This window comes from Pithys albifrons, chromosome 32, assembly GCF_047495875.1.
Source record: "Pithys albifrons albifrons isolate INPA30051 chromosome 32, PitAlb_v1, whole genome shotgun sequence".
NCBI classification, from domain to species: domain Eukaryota; kingdom Metazoa; phylum Chordata; class Aves; order Passeriformes; family Thamnophilidae; genus Pithys; species Pithys albifrons.
In genome coordinates, this window is record NC_092489.1 from 881,319 (window position 1) to 907,666 (window position 26,348).

The 26,348-nt window shown below is 52.6% G+C and overlaps 1 protein-coding gene across 1 annotated transcript in view; it reads right to left on the bottom strand.

Annotated features, from left to right (window-relative positions):
- Window positions 1-26,348, bottom strand: part of LOC139684145 (uncharacterized) — a 1,342,464-nt gene that overhangs the window by 522,252 nt on the left and 793,864 nt on the right. Inside the window, 1 exon segment of the mRNA XM_071579746.1 lies at window positions 20,197-20,868. Coding sequence (XP_071435847.1) covers window positions 20,197-20,868 — 672 coding nt within the window.

A 26,348-nucleotide genomic window follows, 5' to 3' on the forward strand; every position in this document is an offset into this window, starting at 1 on the left:
TGTCCAACAGGCCACTGTTGTGTTCCATTTGGGCAGAAATATTTCTCCAAGGAATGCAGGTGGCACAGACGGTGCAGAGGGAGCTGCCAAGTCACCCCAGTGTTCAGCCCTGCCCTGACTGGCACCAGCACTGCCCTTTCTCACACATCTCTGGGGAAAACAAAAGTGTCAGGGTGCAGTTTCTAAACAAGGAACCCTTGAAAAGATCTGGTTAGGACCTGACAGCAAGGTCAGTCAGGAGCAACCAGCACAGGAGTGGGCAGGAACTGTTGGCCAGAGGTCCACCTCAGAGGAGAAAGAGGATATTTTAATTTTATTTGACACTACAGAGGCATTTTCTGGGGTGGCCTCTGGAATTTTATTCTGTTTCAAGATCACCAGTAACATGGTTGTGTTCGAGTGCTGCAAATGAGGCCTGGATGGCCCTAACACTCCTTGCCTTAGTGCTCAGAGGCTTGTGGGCATTGCAATGTCTGCTGATGGCTACAGCTGAGACTGAACACTGAGTTCACTGTCACAAATGCACTGTGGGTGGCACTGATCAAAATAGGAAATTGCAATTTTACTGATAACATTCAGGTGGAAAAATGAGAAATGGAATTTATACAGCATAAATTTTTATCAGATCTGTTCCAGAAATGTCTTTGTGCACTGCCTATTTTAGATGTATCTGCTTGTGGTTTCATGGGAGCCTGAAAATTCTGCTCAGCCCATCATTGTCACACCTGCAGCATCAGGGGCTGAAGGAGTAAAGGGAACCCTGCAGGGAGGCTTCAGATCTGTTCCCTAAATCCCATTCTGAAAGGAGATTGAATGAGGGAGAGACCAGTGAGTTCTCAGTGAGAGACAGGCAGCTGCCAGCAGGTCCAACCAGCACACTGGATTTACACCATCTGGTCTCTGCTGGGGGGTCCCTCTGGGCTCTGACCCTGTCCCAGACCCCTCTCCCAGCCCCTCGCTGGCCCAGATGAGACACTGCCTATGCTGGGATGCTCAGGGAGCACTGGGCTCTTGCCAGTGGCTTCCCTGCCCAGCCAAGCAGGGCTGCCTGAGCTTCTCATCCATCACCAGCCCCAAGTCCTTCTCCTCTTTGGGGCTGCTCTCAATCCATTCTCCACCCAGCCTGTGTTTGTGCTCCATAATCATGTGACAAACTGTACTGAATGCAAATAGAACAGAGTGAGGCTAAGCCTTATCCTCCCAATCCCCAGAAGCAGAGGAAGCTTTTTATTCTGAGGAGGTTTTGTGTCAGGGACCAGAGTCATGTCTGGGCCTGTCATGTTTGGTCTGTGGTTGTGCTCGTCGATGTGGTGTGAGAAAACAGTGTAGAGTTTGTCTGTGGAGAACTGAGGTCTGGAGAAAGAGCCATCAGTGTGAGCTGAAGTGTTGAAAGCTTGGGCTGTGCCCCAGGAAGAATGACGGGCAGAGCCGTTGTTGTCCCGGAGTCAGCCCCTTGAGCTGCTGCAGCCTGGGCTGGTGCGATGGGCACGCAGGGGCTGGTGCTGCAGCTGGCAAAGCTGCCCTGCAGAGAGAGGAGCCAGGAGGGGTGGGCTGGGCTGGGGGTGAGGAGGCCCATCTGGGCCTGGTTTGGTGCAGGGCACGTCCTGAAGGGGCACTGCCTGCCTGCCCTGCCGCCAGTGCCGCTGCACCTGCTGCTCCTGCCCCGCGGGCTGGGGAGATTGCAGGGCTGGGGATGTGCTGTTTGTGTGCCAAGGAACAGGATCCATTGGCTTGGGGAGATTGCAGGGCTGGGGATGTGCTGTTTGTGTGCCAAGGAACAGGATCCATTGGCCTGGGGAGATTGCAGGGCTGGGGATGTGCTGTTTGTGTGCCAAGGAACAGGATCCATTGGCTTTGCTCACCAAGAAATTTGCTTTGCTACCTCAGCTGTGTTTTAGTGTCTTTTATTTTGTGCAGGGAATCCTCCTGGACCTGGAACATTGGGAACAACCTTGTGACCCACATTCCCAGTGACCCACATTGGGATCACACCTGGCTGGAAGTCTCCACACCCTCCTGGTTCCCTGGGGGCACTTGGGTGAGTGCATGTGGGGGAACATCCATCAGGACACAGACTTTGGGAATTCATTGGGAAAAGGGGATTTATGGATTTCACACCCCAAAAAAATCTCACCTGCTCTGTCCCATCATCTCCTATGGTGCCATCAAGCCTCCTGGCTCCTTCCCAAATCCCTTCATTCCATTCAAAAGTCCCTTAATCTCTTCTAGATTCCCCAGAATTTCACCCAAAGTACCCCCAGTTTTCCCCCAAAACCCCAAGATCCCCCTCAAAGTCTTGTAACTCCTCTCAAAATTCCTTTAATTTCACTGAAACCTCCCCTGACTTTCACCTCACACCACACTGGTTGTACTCAAAGTTGCCTTAATTCCACCTCAAACCCCTATAAATGCATCAAAATCCTGAGATTTTACCATAAATCTCCTGAATTCCACTGGAAATTCCCTCACATAAAATTGATCTCATTTCACCCCAAATTTTCAATTTTATCCCAAATCCCCTTAATTTTACTGAAGATCCCCATTAATTGAACCCAGAACTCCCTTAATTAATTTTAAATCTCCCCAATCCCATTTATTTCACCCAAAATTACTTTAATTTGTTCTAAAATTCTCCAAATCTCCCTATTTCCACCTCAAAACTTCCTAATTCCATCTAATTTTTATTAATTTCTACCCCAAATATCCCTAAATCTACCCCAAATCTCTTAACTCCTCTCAAAAATACATGAATGTTTCTTAGAATCCCCAGGATTTCATCGCAAATCCCTAAAATTCAAAAAACCCCCCCTTAGTTTCACACAAAGATTATTTAATTCCACCCTAAATTCTTTTAATTCCACCCAACCTTTTCTAATTTCATTTAAAATCCCCTGAATTCTACCTTAAATTCCTTGAATCCCACCCAAAATTCCCTGAATTCCACCCAAAATTCCCTTAATCCCACTCCAAATCGTAAATCTCGCCCCAAATACCTCACCAGCCACCCAAGTGCCCCCAAATCCCCCCCGGCCCCCCAAGTGCCCCCTTGGAGCCCCAAATCTGAGAAAGGGCCCTATGGGAGGGGGGTGCTGGGGGGCTTTGGGGGAGTTGGGGTAGAACTGGGGTCAGTTGAGGGGCACTTGGGGGTCTCGTGGGGGTCTGGAGGAGAATTTATGAGCACTGGAGGGGCACTTGGGGGTCTGAGGAGACACTTGGGGGCACTTGGGGGTCCGAGGGTGAAATCTGGGTTTGAAAGTGTCTTTCAATGGACACTTGTGAGTCCTGGATAAACCTGGGGGGCACTGAGGGGCCCAGGGAGGGGATTTGATGGTCCTGAGTGGGTATTTGGGGAGTACCTGGGGGTCCGTGGGGCACTTCTGGGGCAGTCTGGGGTCCGGGGGCACTTGGGGGGCCGCAAACCGGCTGGGACCGACCCGATTGGGCGCGGGGGAGACGGGAGTTGATGTCCCACCTGTGATTGGCCAGAACGGCCCGCGGTGCATGACGGGAGTTGTAGTACGGGACAGCCTCAAAATGGCGCGGGTCTCATTGTGCCGTCACCGCGTGCTGCATTCCTGAACGATGATTGGCTGCCAGCGGGGACGGGCACGCTAGCCGACCAATCAGAGGAGGCGCAGTCGGAGGGCGGGACTCGAGGGCGCTGCCGGGAGAGGTGAGCAATGGCGGCGAGTTTGGGGTGATTTCGGAAAAATTTAGGAGTATTTCCGGAGATTTGGAGGACTCAGGGCGGGTTTTGGGGGGTCCCTCACGACCCGCCCACACCTGACAGACCCCCGGGACGGCCTCGGGGTCGTTTTGGCCGTGAAGGTGAAGAAGCCGGGTAAGCCCCTCCCCCCACCCCGGGATGAGCCTCAGAACGCCCCAAATCCCCCCTGAAAATACCCCTGAGATCCCCAAACCCCCAATCCGGGACCCCCAAAACTCTCTCGGCCCCCCAGGATGCCCCAAATTCCCCCCTGAACTCTCCCGAGCTTCTGAAACACTCTCGGCTCTTTCACACACCCCGGTGATCCCCCAAACCTCCTCCCAGAAAACCAATCCTTTTCCAGACGGTCTAAAATGCCCAGGAATTACCGAGCTACCTTAAATCCCCTTCCCAGAATCCCAAAACTCTGCCAGACAGTCTAAACTGCCCAGGACTCCCTGAACTACCCCCAGGACTGCCCTAAACCCTCTCCCAAACCCCCAAAGCATGGCAGGAGCCACCAAACCCCCTTCTAGGACACGTAGCCCTCCCTAAATTCTCTCAACCTCCCCCCAGACTCCTACCCAGACACTCCCCCCCCCCCCCCCAAACAACGCCAGGACCCCCAAACCACATCAAGCCCCCCCCCCTCCCCCCCAATTCTCTCCCGGTCTCTTCAAACCAATCCAGGACCCCCAGGCTACTTCCAGACATTCCCAAACCACCCCAGGATTCCCCTGAACTCCCTACCAGAACCCCCAAACTGTCCCCAGACCCTGCAAAACCATCCCAGGACCCCTCAAAAGCCTCCCAGACCCTCCAAACCATGCCAGGTCTCCAAAACTGGGATCTCAAAATGACACCTGAAACAGTGAGAACTGAAGCTGAGTGAGACACATGGGCAGGCCTAAGAAGCAGGAAAATGGGATTTATCGATTGGGGTTTTTTTTCTAGAAGCTGAAAGGGGCCATTTGGGGATGATGCTCTTGGAAAAGGGAATGGTGTGAGCGAGTGAGGGGTGAGCACAGTGTGGGGAACAAGCCCCAAAGGGGCTTTGTTTGAGGAGCATCCCTGGATGGTGGAAACTCCTGGGATCCTCCCATTCCCCCACATGGAGGTGCCTGGCACAAATCTCCTAAACCTCCAAACCCTCAAAATTTGGCTAAAAAACCCCTCCAAAGTATGAAAATTAAGATGAAAGCAATTCCAACCACCAAGATTCACCTCCCAAAAGCCCTCCCAAAAATTTGCTCTCTGTGCTCTCTCCACTTTGGGGCTCTGGGGGTCCCCCCTGTCCAGGCTGTTGGGGGTGCCTTGTGTTTTGGGGTCCCCTGTCTGGGGTTCTTCCTTTTCAAGGCTGCTGGAGATCCCGGGAATTTCAGGGGTCTGACTCTGTGATCTGACCCCTTTGGGCTTCTGGGATTCCCCTCTCTTTAGGGTCCTACTCAGGACTACTGAGAGTCCCAGGGGTACTTTTGCCCCTGACCCTGTGCTGTGGGTGCTTGGGAACGCCCTGGGACCCCAAAGCAGGGATTCCAGAGAGGGGGCACCCTCAGCAACCTGGAGAGTAAAGTGCCTTTGGAATCACCACCCTAAGCAGAGAGTCAGAGGAGAAGCTCCACTATCCCCCAGCTCCACTATCACCCGTCTCTGCTCCCCATCTGCAGAGGTCACCAGGCATCTGGTGTCCATAATAAGCTCCAAACTACTGAGAGTCAGGCCAAAAACAACCCTCATCAACCTCAAACTTGCAAGACATCAAGATTCATCCAAAACTCATTTCAAAATATGGAAATTAACCCAAAAAACCCCTCCCAGAAGTTCCCCTCTTCTGGTGTTTTCAGTTTGGGGTTCAGGGTCCTCCCCTGTCTGGGATGCCGAGACCCACATGTATTAGGGTGGGTGGGTAGACCTGTTCTCTCTCAGGGTGATGGGTAGACCTGTTCCATTTCGGTTCCCTGGGTAGACCTGTTCTCCCTGACACTGCCAGGTAGTCCCGTTCTATGTCTGATGGGTACACCTGTTGTCTCCCGGTTCCCTGGGTAGACCTGCTGTCTCTGGCGCACCTTCTCTTTAACCCGCGGGACTCCCTCCCTTCTCTGCCCCTCCACGGGCAGACCTGGCGGCGCCGGCGGATGGGTAGACCTGTTCTCTCAAAAGCCCGTTGCTCACAACGCCTCCCAAAACTGCTCTGTCTGCCCCGCTGGGCCTCCCCTGCTGATGGAGGGAGCGGGGCCGACCCAGGAAGATCACCAGGAGAAGGGCAGGTGACAGCCACGCTCCTCCTTTTCCTCTTCTGCTGCTCCGAGTGCACATGAGGAGGTTTCAAGTCAGCAGGAGAACAGGGAAAGAGAAGGGACCTCCAAACTCCACAGTGCCCCTGCTGCCCCACCAAGGGCCATAAGGGCTGTGTCAGGGAACACGAGAGCCGGGATGGGCCCGGACAAAGCCCCTGAGGGCACCAGGATGTGCCGCTCCTTGGAGCCCGCGCTGGGGCTGCCGTGGGGCGGGGCCGGAGCTGCACACAGGGACGGCAAAGGGCTCCGACAAAGTGCTGCGGGACCCCCGAGCCGAGCCCCGAAGAGCCTGGGGGGGCTCTGAGGGTTTGGTTTGTGTTCGAGGGATGGTTGGGGCTTGAGCGACCCCAAAGCTGAAGCTGGGAATGCCCCTTGGGGGCTATTGGGGTACCAGGGTGATGTTTTTGGGTGTCCCAGTGTTGGTTCCTGGCAGAACCCCTTGGTGGGCGGGGGGATGCGGGGACCCCCCTTCGTGGGGTTGGTGTGCCTGTGTCAGGCCCTTCATTGGCAGGTTGGGGAGGGGACTTCCCAGTACACATGGGACCCCCAGAGCCTGAACAGGGGAGCCCCCCCAAACCCCAGAGTGGAGAGACCAGAGAGGGGGAACTCCTGGCAGAGCTTTTTTTGGCTGACTCTTGATGTTTTGCATGAATCTTGTGGGTGCAGGGGGGTTGGAATTTTCAGGGGGTCACAGGGCCAAGGAATGTGGGCTGTAGGGGCTTGGAGAAGTGGAATGGGGGGTCCAGGGAGACTCTGTGCTCAGGAAAGGGGTTTCAGGGGTCCCTGATGTCGAACAAAAGGACTCATGGGGTAAGGGCACCCAGGATAGCCAGAAAAAGGGGTTCAAATGAATTCCCAGTGCCCCATAAGAGGGAGAGTCTGTGGTCTGGGAAATGCAGGAGGGGGGATCCCAGAGTCAAGAAAAAGAGGGGTGTGGGGACTGCAAAAGGTGGGATGCAAAGGAAAGGGGGTGCAGGTGGATATTGGTGCAGGATAAGGGGGTGCAAGGGCTCCCCGGTGCCTGGGAATGTGGGAACAGGAGGGGCTCAAGATGAAGGAAAAGCAGGACTGGAGGTGGGGAAAGATTATTGGGGAGTGCAGGGGGTCCCTGTACACAGAAAGAGGAGTCCAGGGGGTGTCAGGTTAAAGGAAAAGGAAGTATGGATTCTGAGAGATGTGGGATGTGTGGGAAAGGGGGATCATAGGGATCCTGTAGTCAAAGAAATGGGGATTCGGGGACTGGAAAACCAGGAATGAGCAGGTGGGGGGTCCTGGACCCCCGGCAGCCTGGAGAGGGTGGGGACCCTTGAGAAGCAGAACCCCCAGTACACAGGAGACCCCCAACAGCCAGGACAGGAGGGACACCCAGAACCCCAAAGAAGAGAGGCCAAAGACAAAAAACTTCTGGGAGTGTTTTTTGGGCTGAACCTTGGTGTTTTAGAGGTTTTTTAGGCCACGAGGAGCCCAGTGATTTCTAGAGATGGATTGGGGCAGGAGGAACCCCCATCCCATTGTGGTCACAACTTATTTCTCCCCTCAAAAACCAGGATTTCTTCTTTCCAAAGCTTGACCAGATGGAGGAGGAGGCTGCGAGGAAGAGGAAGATGCCCTGGAACCCCCAGGCAGGTGAGGAGGAAGTCAGTGTACCTTTGCCCCTCTCTTGTGCTGCATCTTCCAGCCCAGCATGGCCCCGGCTGCAGGACAACCCCGCTGCCGACGCCGTCCTGCCGGGGCCGGGTTTGGGGGGATGTCCTTGGCCTTCCCTGTGGGCCGGAGGCAAATGCCCTGAGTGTCCTTGTTCCTTCCTGCCCCAGGCCCCGAGCTGAGCATTGGGAGCACGGAGGACAAATCCCCCCAGCAGAACCTGGTGGCAGAGGCCACTTTGAACAGCTCCACAGAGCACGAAGACACCGAGGAGAAAAAGCGACGGAGATCCCTCAGGAGGAGAAGCTCTCAAGAGAGTTTTGGGTCCTCTGAGCAGGATAGAGCCACCCAGTGTGGGAAAGATGGCCAGAGCTTCAAGCAGAGCTCTGACCTGGGGGTGCAGCAGCAGCTTCAGAGCAGGGAGAAGCGCTACAAGTGCTTGGAATGTGGGAAGGGATTCAGCAAGAGTTCTCACGTGATTCGCCACCAGCACATCCACACTGGGGAATGGCCCTACACATGTAAAGAATGTGGGAAGGGCTTCAGTCGGAGCTCCCACCTGATCAGCCACCAGATGATCCACACTGGGGAAAGTCCCTACGAGTGTTCCCAGTGTGGGAAGAGGTGTCGAACCAGCTCCAATCTCCTCGTACATCAGCGCACACACACAGGGGAGAGGCCCTTCTGCTGCTCCGACTGCGGGAAGAGATTCAGCCAGAGCTCCAACCTCATCAGGCACCGGGGCACTCACACCGGGGAGAGGCCTCACAAATGTGGGGACTGTGGGAAGAGCTTCATCCGTAACGCTGAGCTCATCAACCACCGGATGATCCACACTGGGGAAAGGCCGTTTGAGTGTTCCGAGTGTGAGAAGAGTTTTCAGACCAGCTCAATTCTCCTCAGACATCAGCGCACACACACGGACGAGAGGCCCTTCTGCTGCACCGACTGCGGGAAGAGATTCAATCGGAACTCCAGCCTCATCACCCACCGGCGTATCCACACTGGGGAGAGGCCTTATGACTGTGACGAGTGTGGAAAGAGCTTCACCCGGAGCTCTGCCTTGACCAAGCACCAACGGACCCACCAGTGAGGGAAGCCCCACGAGTGCCCTGACTGTGGGAAAAGCTTCATCTGCTGCTCCATCTCTATCACCCACATTCCTTGTGACCCACATTAGGAAGACCCCTGGCTGGTGGTCTCCACATCCTCCTGGTTCTCTGTGGGCACTTGAATTAACCCAGGAGGAGGAACATCCATGGTGTCATGGGTTTAGTTAGGCCGAGATTTAGGCTGTAGATTTTAGAGCAAGGCCTTGGACAATCAGCTGACTCCTACTGGCCAACTCTATTGCATCCCATATTCTGACATCATCTCAGATAGAAGAAGAGAGGGAGGAGGGATTTTCCTTCTTCTTCTTGCCGGATGAGCAAGGAGTTTGTTGGCATTGCAGAGCTCCTGGAGGGAGACCAAGATACTGAGAAAGTTGAAATTTATTTCCTGTTTGTTCTTGCTACCTTTTATTCTTAGTCTGTAATTTGTATTTGTTTTGGTTTCTATTTTATTTTCTCTTTAATATACCTTGTTCTGCTGAACTATGTCCTGTGTTTTGGTTTTTATGGCCTGAGTTGAACCTCTTGCATTTTGGAGGGATGAGATGACCCTATTGACAGAAAAATCCTGCTGTTTTCAAACAATTTTTAGGGGTTCTAAATGGCTCTTGGGAGTCCCCCCCTCATTCTGGGGGTTGCAAGGACCCCCTGGCTCCACTGGGGCCTGAGGGGGGTTATAATGCCCAGTTTTGAGCTGTTGCAAGAGGCTTGTGGAGGGCCCAAGATTGATGCACATCCCACCTGCAGGAGGGTGTTCCCCCTTCCTCCAGGCCTGCTGGGGTGGGGCTGAGACTCCTCCCCACACAGGGATCACCTACGGTTCTTTCTGGCAGATGAGGCTCCTCATGCACTGGGACCAGCCCAGCTGGTGTCACAGAATCCCAGAATGTGCTGAGTGGGAAGGGACCCCCAAGGATCATGGAGCCCAACCCTCAGCCCTGCACAGGCCCATCCCCAAGAGTCACATCCTGTGCCCCAAGTTTACACCTAAGGCTGAGAGGAAATAGAACCCACCAATCCCAATACAGGTGGGTCCTCTGGCAGCCCAGACAGGGTGGAAACCAGAACACTGAGGTGGAAAGACCATAAAGGGGAACTCGTGGGAGGGATTTTTTGGCTTAATCTTCATATTTTGAAGTGGGTTTTGGCTGAAACTTGATGTTTTTTAGTTTTGATATTTCTGAAGGTTTTTTTGCCAGAATCTCAGTGTTTTGGAGCTTTTGATGGACACCAGGTGCCCGGTGACTTCACAGACAGACTTCACAGACAGACAGACTATTCTGAGTTTGAAGGGACCCACAAGGATCGAGTCCAACTCTTAAGTCAATGCCCTACACATGGGATTGAACTCATGACCTTGGCATTATTACAACCAAGTTTTAACCCACTGAGCTAATCTCAGGTTCTAGAGATGAGGAGGGGAGAGGGGCAAAAGCTGAGCTGGAGCCCCCCCAACAGCCTGGAGACAGGGGAATGTGGAAAAGGGAGAGCCTCAGAACTCCCAGGACCCTGAAACGGGCGCCTTTAGAAGGGGGAGCCTGCACAGGGGTGACCCCTGAGACAAAAAAGTGGAGAACCCAGAGAGGGGGAATCTCTGGGAATGGCACCCTGAAGCAGAGTCACAGCAGAATAGAGTCTCGGTCCACCCAACACCTTTGGCATCTCTTAGTGAGACTCCCATTCTGGACAGGGGAGACCCCGAGAACACCAGAGTGGAGAGACCGGAGAGAGGAAACTTGTGGGACTCTTTTCAGGGACAGAATGATCATTGTTTGGACTATTGTTTGGCTGAGTCTTGATGTTTTATAGTTCTACGTCGTTGATCTTAATGTTTCTCAGGATATTTGTTCAAGGGAGGGTTCAGAAGGATTCTGAGCTGAAACTATGACACCATTAAAAATATGAGTAAACAGCATTTATTCAAATGAAATAGCAAAGGAAAGAAGAAAAAGTGAGAAGAGGGAACAAAAACCAAACCCCAAGACAACTCCCACTCACTCACACACCACTCACACAGTTCCTTTACCTCTCACACAGTTCCTGTCCATCCCGACCCCAGTGTGCTCAGGATCCCCAGTCTGAGCAGCTGCTGCATCCTGGGCCTTGGGTGGCTCAACACGCTCAGCAGCGTCCCCATGGGAGGCACCGCTGTCCTCGGTGCCAGCACACACCTCCTCCTGGAGCAGGGACTGTCTGTTTGGATACACTCGCTCTGGGACATCTGTCTGGGTGTCTGTGGCCAGCACAGCCCAGAGAGAGGCCACCAGTCCCTCAATCCTTTGTGTGTGTGGTGTCACAGGACGATATGTGTTATGAGGTTTTATTTTTGTTTGAAGTGTTGTGATTATCTGTGTGTTTTGTCTGTGTAGAATAGTTTGTTGTTGTATTGTATTTATAGAGTAGAGATGTTCTTTAAGAAGAGCCTCAGTCTGTGGCTCCTCCAGTGGAGCCACCAGGGTGGACACAGGAACTGTGGAGTGCACTGTGGGATAAGCTACAAATTTCTACAGGCATTAAGTTTGAACTGTGGGAGGCAAAAGACCCCATGGGAGTGTTGAAATACTGAGGAGAATTTGTGCAAACTCCCCATCCATGATCCAAAGAGTGGCTCAGTCACACCTGATGAATGGGCAGGTGACTGTTGGTTACATCAGAAATTAAACAAAAAGCTGAAGCTGAGGCAGAGAGATACATAAAAACTGAACAGGGAACAGACCAAGCCCCCACACCGGAATGATGTGAGTTTAGAGACGACCCTCACCCTTTCACCCAATGTACCATCTGGTGGTCTGGTGGAAATAAACAGGGGGTCTGAGTGCTTGTGTACACGGAGGGAGGTCACTGTAATACACAGCAATCCAGACAAAACACAGAGAAAACCTGCCCTGGGGTGGGGGCTGGGGGATCAACCAGTAACTGAGAAAATGACTAAATTGGAAATGCAAATTGGGCACTGAGACCCTCACAGATATTCTGTTATTGCTTCAAACAGTGAATACATCATATAAATACATATATTATGGGGTACATCCTTAGAAATCAGAGGTACATATAAGGAATTTGGTGCCACGCAGTGGCTCCATGCCAGAGCTGTCACTGTGGGACTTACACAACAAGAAGCAAACATTCCCACAGCTACAGAAATTGTAAACATAAAACAGTGTAAGATCCTGGGAGGAGATGGAGAAATTCAAGCACTGTTAATGCTTTGTTCCAAGCAGGTGGTGTCTGTTCTGCACATTCTCCTGTTCACAGCCCTGTCTGGGCTGTGAAGGACTCGGGTGGCAGCTGGTGGGTGACTGGACATTCCAGGGCAGTGAACAAACAGACACCCCCCACAACTGCTGCTGTTCCTGAAGCTGCAACATCAGTGCCCCACCCCCAGGCACATCCAGGGACAGGGGACACTGTTATTGATGCAGCCAATGCATTTCTTACAATTCCAGGTCCATCCAGGGCACAGGATCCATTCCCATTTCTGTGGGGTGGGAACCAGGACACCTTCACCCATCTGCCCCAGGGCTACAAGCACAACCCTGCCTTTTGTCCCCAAGACACACACTGCACTGGAGCACAACACACTGCACCTGCCCAGGTACAGATCCTTCAGGGCACAGATGGTATCCTGGTACAGGGACCTGATCAGCATCAGCTGCAACAACAACTGGATGCCATCCTTGCCTTGTTAAGGTGCTGTGGATGGGCAGTGAATCCCACTGAAATACAGGGTCCAGTCCAAGAAATCAAATATTTGGGCATCACATGGACCCAGAGAATTCAACAAATCCCAGAGAAAGCCTTGGCCAGCATTCAAACCTGTCCCACTCCAGAAGATAAGAAAGGAGTACAGCACTTTTTAGGTGCTGTTGGGAGCTGGAGATCACATGTACCTGGTTTAGCAGTGCCACTTAAGCCATTGCACAAAGTTACCCAAAAGAAGACTCCGTTTGAACAGGGGTCAGAACAGCAGAGTTAGTGAGTCAAAGACACACCGAGCCTGACCAAGGGACCCACAACATGCCCAACTACCAAATAGGTGGGTGGGGAAAGCCCTCCAATCAGCTCACAGACACTCAGAAACAAACAGCATGGTTGGCTGACGGCAGGGCAGGGATTCACCAAGACAGACCATGCTGGAAAGCTGCAGCACTCACTGCAGCCCCACACACACAGTTGGTGGCTGAGGGGGAAGGAGGCAGCAGCCACTTGGCTGAATTGGTTGCTGTTTGGCAAGCCATGGACACGACACCACCCAATGCTCTTTGTTCCCTGTGCATGGACTCTTGGGCAGCAGCACAGGGGCTGTAAACTGGCTGGGCAAGTGCCCTGCTGTCCTGAGGAATACGGCTCCCCCTGAGTCAAACCACAATGACAATCCGCAGTTCAAGCCAAGGGAGGTAATTTATTGAGTTTCACATGACAATATACAGAGCTCAGAGGCAGAGACTGAGGCAGGGGCAGGGTTACTGATAACCTCCCCCATGGGGGGTGAATCAGGGCTTTGACCTCCTTGCAAAGGGAACACAGACCCAGCAGGTGAGGGGTGTTGGAGGGTGAGGGCAGACAGAATACACACATGCAAACACAAACAGCCTGTGGTGTTCTGGTGCCTGGGCCTGCCAGTGGCAGAAGATCAGCTGTCCTTTGCTTATCTCCAAGGGTTGCTGTTCAGGAAATTTAACTCCACATCTGCCATCTCCAAAACTCCCATTCCTACATCTCGGCCTTTCTTGCTTTATACCTGAAAAACTGAAACTTTTAAATTTACAATAATTCATGCATTGCATACAAGACAATAAACAAAAATTCAGAGCATAATACAAAAATGGAAACAGACCCATTAATACCAGACCCAACAATACCAGAATAAATGCTTTTCCAACTAGGGTTTCAAGATAAAGAAGTCATCCAAAGGGTTCTGGAGTCCTTAAAGCCTGTATGTATTGATTTAGAATATCACTGTTTCATTCAGAATTTATTCTTATGAATCTTTAATTATGTTATCCATAAAATTTTCAATTAAATTGACTTATAAATTAATAGTCTCAATCATACAAATAGCTGTAATTATTTTTTAGGGTTTGTGCTTACTTTGAACTTTAAGTTTATATAAGTATTTCTGCAAATGAATAACTTTGTGCTCTTGTCTGTGGGTCCCTGTGCATAGATGGGGCAGTTGTGGCTCTGTCAGTGGGGTAAGTGCATTCAGGAGTCACATCCATACATGATTCCTGTACTCACACACATCCATCCAGGCCAGCCCCCATTCATGCAATCACTCAAAACAGCCTTAGGAATTTACTTGCTCTGCCTTATAATTATGAAATGAGAAATTGTGCTTGTCTTAACCTCACACTTTTCCTTGTTTCTTGAGTTGCTGCTTTGATAAGAATATAATTTTCTAAAACGTGGACATATCTCTCCTTCATGTTCCATTTAATGTTCAAAAATTCTTTCATACACATACAAGCAAATACTGCCCCTTTTTTCCTTGTTCTTGCCTGGCAAATAAGAGAGGTATCATTGGATATTTGCTGGGTGTGGATCCATAAAAATACAGGGCATGATTATTTGAACACTCAGCAAAAGTTATTACATCTGTAAAACTTCCATTGTATTGGTTCCTGTCATGGATATCAATAATTTAGAGAAAGGTTAGTAAGGCTACCTTTGAATTTGCTTGCTTGGTTGGATTATCATCACTTGGTCAAACAAAAGCTTAAAACAATTGCTAGTACTGAATGCTAAAGATTAACAAATTCTGTAAAAATATTTTCATTTCTGGACTTGACAACTTAAATATGTGTTTTACCAATTGTGTGAAGGTTCCATTAATGATCTCCAGTAAGAGAACTGTTGATCATTTTAAAATTCTGATTTTATCCATTATTTACATCTCACTCCAATGTAACTTGCAAGTGCTACAGCTTTGAGGAAAACAGGCCGAGAAGGGAGAGAGTGAGGAGAGAGCTTTGTGCGACCCTTCCCAGCCAAGTCACCTCAGCTGCCACTGCAGGAGTCTCACCACTTCCCAACACCACAACTCCAGTGTTGGCTTCTTCTTGAGCCATTAGAGTACAGTAAATTATAGAGAAACTCATTGAAACACTGATAGTTAATGCAGGTAGGAGTAAAAGGAACGAACAACACACTCATTCATACCATGAAGGGAATTGTTAACAGGGAAAACATTAATAAGCTTAGGAACAAAGGTATTAAACAGATTTTAAACTTTATAACAATTATTACTATTTGCAGTAGGTGTTCAAATGATTAGAAAAATCTTTTAAAGCCATAGAACTTTGGAAAGCAATTTGAAATTTAGAAAGTACTTTTCACCTGACAGATAATTTACACACCAAAAATTATACTAGTTTAGCTATATAACACCTTTTTCAGATACAAAAACATTGATCTTAATAACAATAATGATACTTTACAAAAGGGCAGACTTGTGTGTTTCTATGCCATAACTTTGCAGAATAAAATGAAACAATGAATTTATTTGATAAATAACTGGAATATTAAACCTACAGCACGACACTATCTTAGAGTGTGACTGCTACAAAATATGTTAGAAACTGAGATACAGAAAGGTGACATGTTTGCAGGTTCTTGAAAGCTTTTCTCTTAAAGGCATTATTGTTTCCCTTCTCTTAATAGGAATAAGCCTTATATTCAATTTTAATACTATTTGGAAAAGGCAAAAAGTTTGGTTTGACACGAAACAGCTTCCACTATTCCTTTTACTAGAAAGGGTTATGATATTTTGTTACATCGTGATAAAGGTGAAGACATAGTTAACTAAATATGAGTTAAATCAATATTCATAATAAGGTATTACCAGTTGTTAACCTGACAGTGCTGCTGCTTGATCATAATCTGTGGCTGTCCCAGTTCGGCATCTCTGGCCGCTCCTGCCAATGGGTTTCTGTGCCTGTCGGCTGGGCCGGGCTGGGCCGGGCCGTTCCTGCAGTTTCTGGCGGTGCTGCGCTGGGTGCTGGGGCTGCGGCGGCAGCGCTGGGGGGCTGTCCGTGCTGCTGTCGGAGCCATCTCCGCCTCTGCGCTCTGGCGGCTGCTCGGAGCTCTCCTGGCCGGGCCGGGGCTCAGCGGGCAGGGGCAGCGGGGCGCTCTCCCGCCGGGTATCGCATCTGGCACCGGCACTGGCACCATCACGGGCTCTGCCACCGGCCCCGGGGCTGGCGGCGGCGGCCCCGCCCGCAGCATCCTCCGCTCTGCTCTGCGCCGGGCTCGGCGCTGCCTCTGCCTGGCTCGGCTTCTCTCCGCCCCCATCCCACCCATTGGCATCAGTGCCCCAGGCGGGAAGGGCTGCAGGGGGGTCCGGCAAGAGCAGGGCAGGGGCTGCTGCTCTTTGGGCCTTTCTCTGCCCCGGGCAGGAACGCTGCGTGTGACAGCGGCACGGGGGGTGCAGCTGCTTCTCCTGCTGCATCCTTTGGTGGGCAGCTGCAATCACTGGCAGCAGCACATTCAGAGGGCAGCTGTGCCCACAGCAGGGAGTGTTGGAAAGGAGAGTCATTTAGTTGGAGCTCACTCTGTTCAAGCAGCACCTCATCATCCAGAGCACGTTCCTCTGCTCCACAGAGAGCTTAGATCTCATCTCCATAATGTTTCCCCCCAACACCAAAGAGTGCATTCTTAAAAGACCTCCAGGGACTTATCTTAAAAAAAACAACAAAACAAACAAAACAAAATGAAACAAACAAACAAAAACCAAAACAAAAACAACACCAAAAAAACGGGGGGACTCCAGTTCTTGTATCTAGTTTCGCTCCGGCCTGTCAAAAAGTTTTGGATGCAAACAGTTTCAGGGCACTGGCTTCACAAACAAATAATTTTTAGTTTTATGGGGTACTGATCTCTTTTAGCTTCACCCTGTCCCTTCAAGTTCTTTCAGAGCTCTGGCTTCACAAGCTGGCTTAGACACTGACCCCGTTACTGAATCTTTTTGTTTCAGAGCTGTTTGCTCACGATAATTCAGTCATGTTTATTCCCCCTTTGAGATTCTTCCCATTTCCAGAGTCGATCACCTTCTGTCCAGCAGACAGGCACCAATTATGCCTTTTTCCCAAGCTGAACTGCTGCCCATCACCAGGACAAAGACTTCATGTCATTCCTGTCTCTCCTGCCCTGTCGGGGTTACAAAGGCAAGTCCCTAAATATGGGGGATCTTTCCCAAGGCTCCACGTTTGGGCTCCATTTGTCATGATGGATCTGGGTCTCCACAGGAATGAACCACAAGGCCAATCAGAAGCTCAAACAAAGCAAAGATGTTTATTGAAATCTCATGTTACAATATATGGACTCAGGGACTGGTGTTCAAGGCAGGGGCAGGGGAACTGGTGACCTCTGAGACATGGGGGAGGCATGGGGGGATGGCTCAGGGCTTTCGACCTCCTTGCAGATGGAAAACAGACCCAGCAGGTATGGGGGGTTTGGGAGGGTGAGAGCAGACAGAGGAATATAAACACATGCAAACACAAACAGCCTGTGGTGTTCTGGTTCCTGGGCCTGCCAGTGGCAGAAGATCAGTTGTCCTTTGCTTATCTCCAAGGGTTGCTGTTCAGGAAATTTAATTTCACATCTGCCAGCCTCAAAACTCCCTTTCCTACAACCACCCCTTGTGGGGTCACCAGGAGCAGCTGCATCTGTCTCCTCCTGTGCAGCCTCTCCGTCTCTCTGCCCTGCTGGGCACACTCAGGAGCAGCGGCAGCTGCCTCTTCTTAAAGGGTGTGTCTGTCTGCCTTTGCTGCTGGACACACAGAGGCCCAGTTGGGCTCCTCTTGTGCCACCAGGGGTGGCCACTGACCCTCTGTGCTGCTGACCGGTGCCATGCAGGGCTGGTGACTCTCTCCCTCTCACAAAGTCCCCTCGGTTCTGCCGTTTCACAGTGTCCCCTGGGTTCCAGGAGGCCCTGCAGTGTCACAGTGTCCACTGCGTTCCAGCAGGCCCTGCAGTGTCACAATGTCCCCTGGGCACCCTCAGGCCCCACATCACACAGCCCTGGCAGTTCCCTTACCTGAAATATTGGGGCACTTTGGGGCACCACAAAAGAAGGAAGAGATTGAGCAATAGAAAGTGTGCAAAGGAGGCAACCAAGATGGGCAAGGGCCTGCAGGGGCAGCGTGTGAGGAGCAGCTGAGGGCACTAGGTGTGTTCAGCTGCACAAGAGAAGACTGAGGGGACACCTCATTGCAGGTACAACTTCCTGGGCAGGGGCAGAGGAGGGGCAGGCACTGATCTCTGCTCTGTGGGGACCAGGGACAGCACCCAGGGAATGGCTGGAGTTGTGCCAGGGCAGGATTAGGTTGGATCTTACAAAGAGGTTCTTCCCCCAGGGGGTAGTGGGCACTGACCAGGCTCCCAAGGGCAGTGGGCACAGCCTCAAGGCTGACAGAGATCCAGGAGGGTTTGGATGATGCTCTGGGGCACAGGGTGTGACTCTTGGGGATGGGCCTGTGCAGGGCTGAGGGTTGGACTCCATGATCCTTGGGGGTCCCTTCCCACTCAGCACATTCTGGGGTTCTGTGACACCGGCTGGGCTGGTCCCAGTGCATGAAGAAGCCCTGTCACCCCAGAAATACTCTGGGTGGTCACTGTGTGAGCTGTGTGGGGAGGGGTCCCAGCCCCACCCCAGCCCCACCCCAGCAGCCTTGCAGGAAGGGGGGACACCCTCCTGCAGGTGGGATGTCCACCAAAACTGGATTCCCCACAAGTCACTTGTCACACTTCAGAATTGGGGATTATAATCCCCCTCAGCCACCAGTGGAGCCAGAGGGGTAAGTGCAACCCCCAGAATAAGGGGGGGGACTCCCAAGAGCCCCTAAAAATGGTTTAAAACAGCAGAAAGAACTCCCAAATGGGGTTATCTCAGCATCCACCAGAATGAGAGGGACCCCAAAAGAGGGTTCTATCCTCCAAAATTCATGGAAAGCAGCAGGATTCCATCAAAAAGAGCTCCCTGTGTCCCTCCCTATGGGGCCCCACTGCAAGAGCTGATGTCACATGTCCCCCACACTCCCTCACAGTAACCCCCTCAGGACAGGAGGGGACCCCAAAAGCTCCCTCACTTTTTCCACACACCCCATCTCTTGTCTCTCAATCCCCACCCCATTCCCCTCCAAGTCCCATCCCAACCCTCCCAATTTTCACCCAAGCCCTCCCAATTTTATCCCATCCTCCCTGGGTTTGTAGCACCCCTTCTCCTGCTGCTGACTCCCTCTAAGTGGGTTTAAGTCGCATTAAACCATTTTGGGATGGGATTGAGTCATTTCAAGTTGACAAGGAGACATTTTGGGGTGGGATTGAGGTTTTATGAGCTGACAGATCAATCCCTCTCAGATATTGGACTGCAAAATGATGGAGAAATGTCAGTCCGGCTGGAGACCTCCAGTTTTGGGGAAGACTCTCCCAAATCCCAACAGAACCCTGAAATCTTCCTGAATATCCCTTTGAACCCCAAATTCCTGCCCAAGGTCCCAGGGGAATGGTGGAAATTTAGATGTCTTTGTTCAATTTCTTTATTTTAATCCCAATTTCAGGTGATTCTAAAGGATGAAGATGGATCAAATAAAATGAAAAAACCAAAATGAACCATGTGAATATGCATGGGGTTGGGTTGGGGGGCCCACAGACAGGCAGAGCCACAGAAAATTGGAATTATGGAATTACTGAGTTTAGAAAAGTTCTGAAACACCATTCAGGATTCCTTGAGGCCACAAGATAAACTAAGGGTATGGAGCAGGGGAGATTTTGAGGGTCAAAAGTCAGCAAATGCCCCTTCCCAATGAATTTCCCACTTCAGTCTGTGTCCCCATATGTGATGGCTTTGACATGGCAAAATGCCAAGTAATCATTTCAGAGGAAAAGTCTCCTCTTCTGTCCCCCAAGAACCAAAACACAGCACATAGTTCAGCAGAACAAGGTATATGGAACAGAAAATAAAATAGAAACCAAATAAAATACAAACCCCACACTAAGAATAAAAGGTAGCAAGAACAAACAGGAAATAAATTTCAACTTCCCCTGTATCTTGGTCTCCCCCCACAAGCTCTGCAATGCCAAGAAACTCCTTGTTCAGCCGGCAAGAAGAAGGAAAATCCCTCCTCCCTCTCTTCTTCTATCTGAGATGATGTCAGAATATGGGATGCAATAGAGTTGGCCAGTAGGAGTCAGCTGGGCTGACCCAGCTCCAGTCAGCTGATTTTCCAGGGCCTTGCTCTAAATACTAAAGCCTAAATCTGGGCCTAACTAAACCCATGCTCCACGGGTTAAATGAAGTGGCCACGGAGAGCCAGGAGGATGTGGAGACCACCAGTGAGGGGTCTTCGTAATGTGGGTCACAACTAATGTGGGTGATAGAGATGGAGCAGCAGATGAAGATTTCCCACACTTGGGGCACTCGTGCATCTTCCCTCACTGGTGGGTCCGTTGGTGCTTGGTCAAGGGAGAGCTGTGGGTGAAGCTCTTCCCACATTCGTCACAGTCATAAGGCCTCTCACCAGTGTGGATGCGCCGGTGTGTAATGAGGGTGGAGTTCCGATTGAATCTCTTCCCGCAGTCGGTACAGCAGAACGGCCTCTCCCCTGTGTGTGTGCGCTGATGTCTGAGGAGATGTGAGCTTCTCTGAAACCTCTTCCCACACTCGGAACACTCAAAGGGCCTTTCCCCAGTGTGGTTCATCCGGTGGATGATGAGCTCAGAGTTACGGATGAAGCTCTTCCCACAGTCCCCACATTTGTGAGGCCTCTCCCCGGTGTGAAGCCGCCGGTGGCTGATGAGGGTGGAGTTATGTTTGAATCTCTTCCCGCAGTCAGTGCAGCAGAAGGGCCTCTCGTCTGTGTGTGTGCGCTGATGCACGAGGAGATCTGAGCTGGTCCGACACCTCTTCCCACACTGGGAACACTCATAGGGCCGTTCCCCAGTGTGGATCATCTGGTGGCAGATCAGGGTGGAGCTCTGACTGAAGCACTTCCCACATTCCCTACATGTGTAGGGCCGTTCCCCAGTGTGAATCATCTGGTGCTGGATCAGGTGGGAGCTCCAGCTGAATCCCTTCCCACATTCCAAGCATTTGTAGCGCTTCTCCCTGCTCTGAAGCTGCTGCTGCACCCCCAGGTTAGAGCTCTGGTTGAAGCTCTGGCCATCTTTCCCACCCTGGGTGCCTCTTTCCTGCTCAGAGGACCCAAAACTCGGTTGAGAGCTTCTCCTCCTGCGGGATCTCCGTGGCTTTTTCTCCTTGGTGTCTTCCTGCTCTGTGGAGCTGTTCAAGGTGGCCTCTGCCACCAGGTTCTGCTGGGGGGATTTGTCCTCCGTGCTCCCCGTGCTCAGCTCGGGGCCTGGGGCAGGAAGGAACAAGGACACTCAGGGCATTTGCCTCCAGCCCACAGGGAGGGCCAAGGACATCCCCCCAAACCCGGCCCCGGCAGGACGGCATCGGCAGCGGGGTTGTCCTGCAGCAGGGGCCATGCTGGGCTGGAAGATGCAGCACAAGAGAGGGGCAAAGGGGCACTGACTTCCTCCTCACCTGCCTGGTGGTCCCGGGGCATCTTCCTCTTCCTCGCAGCCTCCTCCTCCACCTGGCCAAGCTTTGGAAAGGAGAAATCCTGTTTTTTTGGGGGAAAAAAGAAGGTGTGAGCACAATGGGTTGGGGGTTCCTCTTGCCCCAATCCATCTCTAGAAATCACTGGGCTCCTCGTGGCCTAAAAAACCTCTAAAACACCAAGGTTCAGACCAAAAAACACTCCCAGAAGTTTTTTGTCTTTGGCCTCTCTTCTTTGGGGTTCTGGGTGTCCCTCCTGTCCTGGCTGTTGGGGGTCTCCTGTGTACTGGGGGTTCTGCTTCTCAAGGGTCCCCACCCTCTCCAGGCTGCCGGGGGTCCAGGACCCCCCTACCTGCCCATTCCTGGTTTTCCAGTCCCCGAATCCCCATTTCTTTGACTACAGGATCCCTATGATCCCCCTTTCCCACACATCCCACATCTCTCAGAATCCACACTCCCTTTTCCTTTAACCTGACACCCCCTGGACTCCTCTTTCTGTGTACAGGGACCCCCTGCACTCCCCAATAATCTTTCCCCACCTCCAGTCCTGCTTTTTCTTCATCTTGAGCCCCTCCTGTTCCCACATTCCCAGGCACCGGGGAGCCCTTGCACCCCCTTATCCTGCACCAATATCCACCTGCACGCCCTTTCCTTGGCATCCCACCTTTTGCAGTCCCCACACCCCTCTTTTTCTTGACTCTGGGATCCCCACTCCTGCATTTCCCAGACCACAGACTCTCCCCTTTATGGGACACTGGGAATTCATTTGAACCCCTTTTTCTGGCTATCCTGGGTGCCCTTACCCCATGAGTCCCTTTGTTCGACATCAGGGACCCCTGAAACCCCTTTCCTGAGCACAGAGTCTCCCTGGACCCCCCATTCCACTTCTCCAAGCCCCTACAGCCCACATTCCTTGGCCCTGTGACCCCCTGAAAATTCCAACCCCCCTGCACCCACAAGATTCATGCAAAACATCAAGAGTCAGCCAAAAAAAGCTCTGCCAGGAGTTCCCCCTCTCTGGTCTCTTCACTCTGGGGTTTTGGAGGGCTTCCCTGTTCAGGCTCTGGGGGTCCCATGTGTACTGGGAGGTCCCCTCCCCAACCTGCCAATGAAGGGCCTGACACAGGCACACCAACCCCACCAAGGGGGGTCCCCGCATCCCCCCGCCCACCAAGGGGCTGTGCCAGGAACCAACACTGGGACACGCAAAAACACCACCCTGGTACCCCAATAGCCCCCAAGGGGCATTCCCAGCTCAGCTTTGGGGTCGCTCAAACCCCAACCAACCCTCGAACACAAACCAAACCCCCAGAGCCCCTCCAGGCTATTCGGGACTTGGCTCGGGGGTCCCGCAGCACTTTGTCAGGGCCCTTTGCTGTCCCTGTGTGCAGCTCCGGCCCCACCCCGCGGCAGCCCCAGCGCAGGCTCCAAGGAGAGGCACATCCTGGTGCCCTTGGGGGCTTTGTCCGGGCCCATCCCGGCTCTCGTGTTCCCTGGTACAGCCCTTATGGCCCTTGGTGGGGCAGCAGGGGCACTGTGGAGTTTGGAGGCCCCTTCTCTTTCCCTGTTCTCCTGCTGACTTGAAACCTCCTCGTGTGCACTCGGAGCACCAGAAGAGGAAAAGGAGGAGCGTGGCTGTCCCCTGCACTTCTCCTGGTGATCTTCCTGGGTCGGCCCTGCTCCCTCCATCAGCAGGGGAGGCCCAGCGGGGCAGACAGAGCAGTTTTGGGAGGCGTTGTGAGCAATGGGCTTTTGAGAGAACAGGTCTACCCGTCCGCCGGCGCCGCCAGGTCTGCCCGTGGAGGGGCAGAGAAGGGAGGGAGGCCCGCGGGTTAAAGAGAAGGTGTGCCAGAGACAGCAGGTCTACCCAGGGGACCGGGAGAGAACAGGTCTACCCATCAGACATAGAACGGGACTACCTGGCGGTCTCAGGGAGAACAGGTCTACCCAGGGAACCGAAATGGAACAGGTCTACCCATCACCCGGAGAGAGAACAGGTCTACCCACCCACCCTAATACACGTGGGTCCCTCGGCATCCCAGACAGGGGGGGACCCTGAACCCCAAACTGAAAAGACCAGAAGAGGGGAACTTCTGGGAGGGGTTTTTTGGGTTAATTTCCATATTTTGAAATGAGTTTTGGATGAATCTTGATGTCTTGCAAGTTTGAGGTTGATGAGGGTTGTTTTTGGCCTGAATCTCGGTAGTTTGGAGCTTATTATGGACACCAGATGCCTGGTGACCTCTGGAGATGGGGAGCAGAGATGGGTGATAGTGGAGCTGGGGGATAGTGGAGCTTCTCCTCTGACTCTCTGCTTAGGGTGGTGATTCCAAAGGCACTTTACTCTCCAGGTTGCTGAGGGTGCCCCCTCTCTGGAATCCCTGTTTTGGGGTCCCAGGAGGTTCCCAAGCACCCACAGCACAGGGTCAGGGGCAAAAGTACCCCTGGGACCCTCAGGAGTCCTGAGTGGGACCCTGAAGAGAGGGGAATCCCAGAAGCCCAAAGGGGTCAGATCACAGAGTCAGACCCCTGAAATTCCCGGGATCTCCAGCAGCCTGGAAAAGGAAGAACCCCAGACAGGGGACCCCAAAACATAAGGCACCCCCAACAGCCTGCCAGCAGGGACCCCCAGAGCCCCAAAGTGGAGAGACCACAGAGAGCAAAGTTTTGGGAGGGTTTTTGGGAGGTGAATCTTGGTGGTTGGAATTGCTTTCATCTTAATTTCATATTTTAGTGGGGGTTTTAGCCAAATTTTGATGGTTTGGGGTTTTAGGAGATTTGTGCCAGGCACCTCCATGTGGGGGAATGGGAGGATCCCAGGAGTTTCCACCATCCAGGGAGGCTCCTCAAGCAAAGCCCCTTTGGGGCTTGTTCCCCCAACTGTGCTCACCCCTCACTCGCTCACACCATTCCCTTTTCCAAGAGCATCATCCCCAAATGGCCCCTTTCAGCTTCTAGGAAAAAAACCAATCAATAAATCCCATTTTCCTGCTTCTTAGGCCTGCCCATGTGTCTCACTCAGCTTCAGTTCTCCCTCTTTCAGTTGTCATTTTGAGATCCCAGTTTTGGAGACCTGGCGTGGTTTGGGGGGTTTGGGAGGCTTTTGAGTAGCCCTGGGGTGGTTTTGCAGGGTCTGGGGAGAGTTTGGGGGTTCTGGTAGGGAGTTCAGGGGAATCCTGGGGTGGTTTGGGAATGTCTGGAAGTAGCCTGAGGGTCCTGGATTGGTTTGGAGAGAGTGGGAGAGAATGGAGGGGGGGGGGGGGGCGGCTCGATGTGGTTTGGGGGTCCTGGCGGTCTTTAGGGGGGTGGGGGGATGTCTGGGTAGGAGTCTGGGGGGAGGTTGAGGGAATTTAGGGAGGGTTATGTGTCCTAGAAGGGGGTTTAGTGGGTCCTGCCATGCTTTGGGGGTCTGGGAGAGAGTTTAGGGCAGTTCTGGGGGTAGTTCAGGGATTCCTGGGCAGTTTAGACTGTCTGGCTGAGGTTTGGGATTCTGGGAAGGGGATTTAAGGTAGTTCGGTGGTTCCTGGGTATTTTAGACAGTCTGGGAAAGGATTGGTGGTCTGGAAGAGGGTTTGGGGGGTCTCTGGAGTGTCTGAGGGGCCAAGAGTGTTTCAGAAGCTCGGGAGAGACCAGGTGCGGAATTTGGGGCATCCTAGGGGGGTCCAGAGAGTTTGGGGGGTCCCGGGTTGGGGGTTTGGGGCTCTCAGGGGTATTTTCGGGGGAGATTTAAGGTAGTTCGGTGGTTCCTGGGCATTTTAGGCGGTCTGAGAAAGGATTGGTGGTCTAGGAGGGGGACTGGGGGATCTCTGGGGTGTTTGAAGGACCGAGGGTGTTTCAGAAGCTCGGAGAGTCCAGAAGGGAATTTTGGGCATCTTGCGGGGCTCCAGAGACGTTTGGGGGTCCCGGATGGGGGGGTTTGGGGCTTTCAACAGTATTTTCAGGGGGGATTTGGGGCGTTCTGAGGCGCATTCCGGGGTGGGGGAGGGGCTTACCCGGCTTCTTCACCTTCACGGCCAAAACTGCCCCGGGGGGGTGCCGGACGTCTGTGAGGAGCGGGCGGGTCGGCAGGGGCCCCCAAAACCCGCCCAGAGTCCTCCAAATGCCCCTCAAATACTCCCAAATTTTTCCGAAATCACCCCAAACTCGCTGCCATTGCTCACCTCTCCCGGCAGCGCCCTCGAGTCCCGCCCTCCGCCTGCGCCGTTTCTGACTGGTTGCCTGGCGTGCCCTTCTCCGCTCGCAGCCAATCAACGTTCAGGAATGCAGCGGGCGGTTACGGCGCATGGAGCCCCCCGCGCCATTTTAAGCCTGTCCCGTACTACAACTCCCGTCATGCACCGCGGCCCGTTCTGGCCAATCACAGGCGGGACTACAACTCCTGTGTACCCCACGCACAACCGGGTCGATCCCAGCCGGTTTCCGGCCCCCCAAGTGCCGTCCGGACCTCAAACTTCCCCAGAAGTGCCCCCAGAACTCCCAAGTGCTCCCCCTAAACCCATTCAGGACCTTCAAACCTCCTCCCCGGACCCCTCAGTGCCCCCCAAGTTTATCCAGGACTCACAAGTATCCCCTGACAGACTCTTCAAACCCCACATTCCATCCTCGGACTCCCAAGTACCCCCCAAGTGTCTCCTCAGACCCCCAAGTTCCCCGCCAGTGCTCGTAAATGCCGCCCCCAGACCTCCATGACACCCCCAAGTTCCCCTTAACTGACCCTCAGACCCCAATTCTACCCCAACCCCCCCCAACTCCCCCCAGCCCCCCCTTCCCATGGGGCCCTTTCCCAGGATTTGGGGCTCCAAAGGGGGCACTTAGGGGGCCGGGGGGGATTTGGGGGCACTTGGGGGGCTGCTGAGTTGGGGATGGTATTGGGGTGGGAATAAGAGAATTGTGGTGGAATTAGGGAATTTTGGATGGGATGAAGGGAATTTTGAGTGTAATTGAAAGATTTTATTGCAGAATTAAGGGAGTTTGAGGTGAAATAAGGGGAGGTTGGGTGGAATTAAAGGAATTTCAGATGAAATTCAATA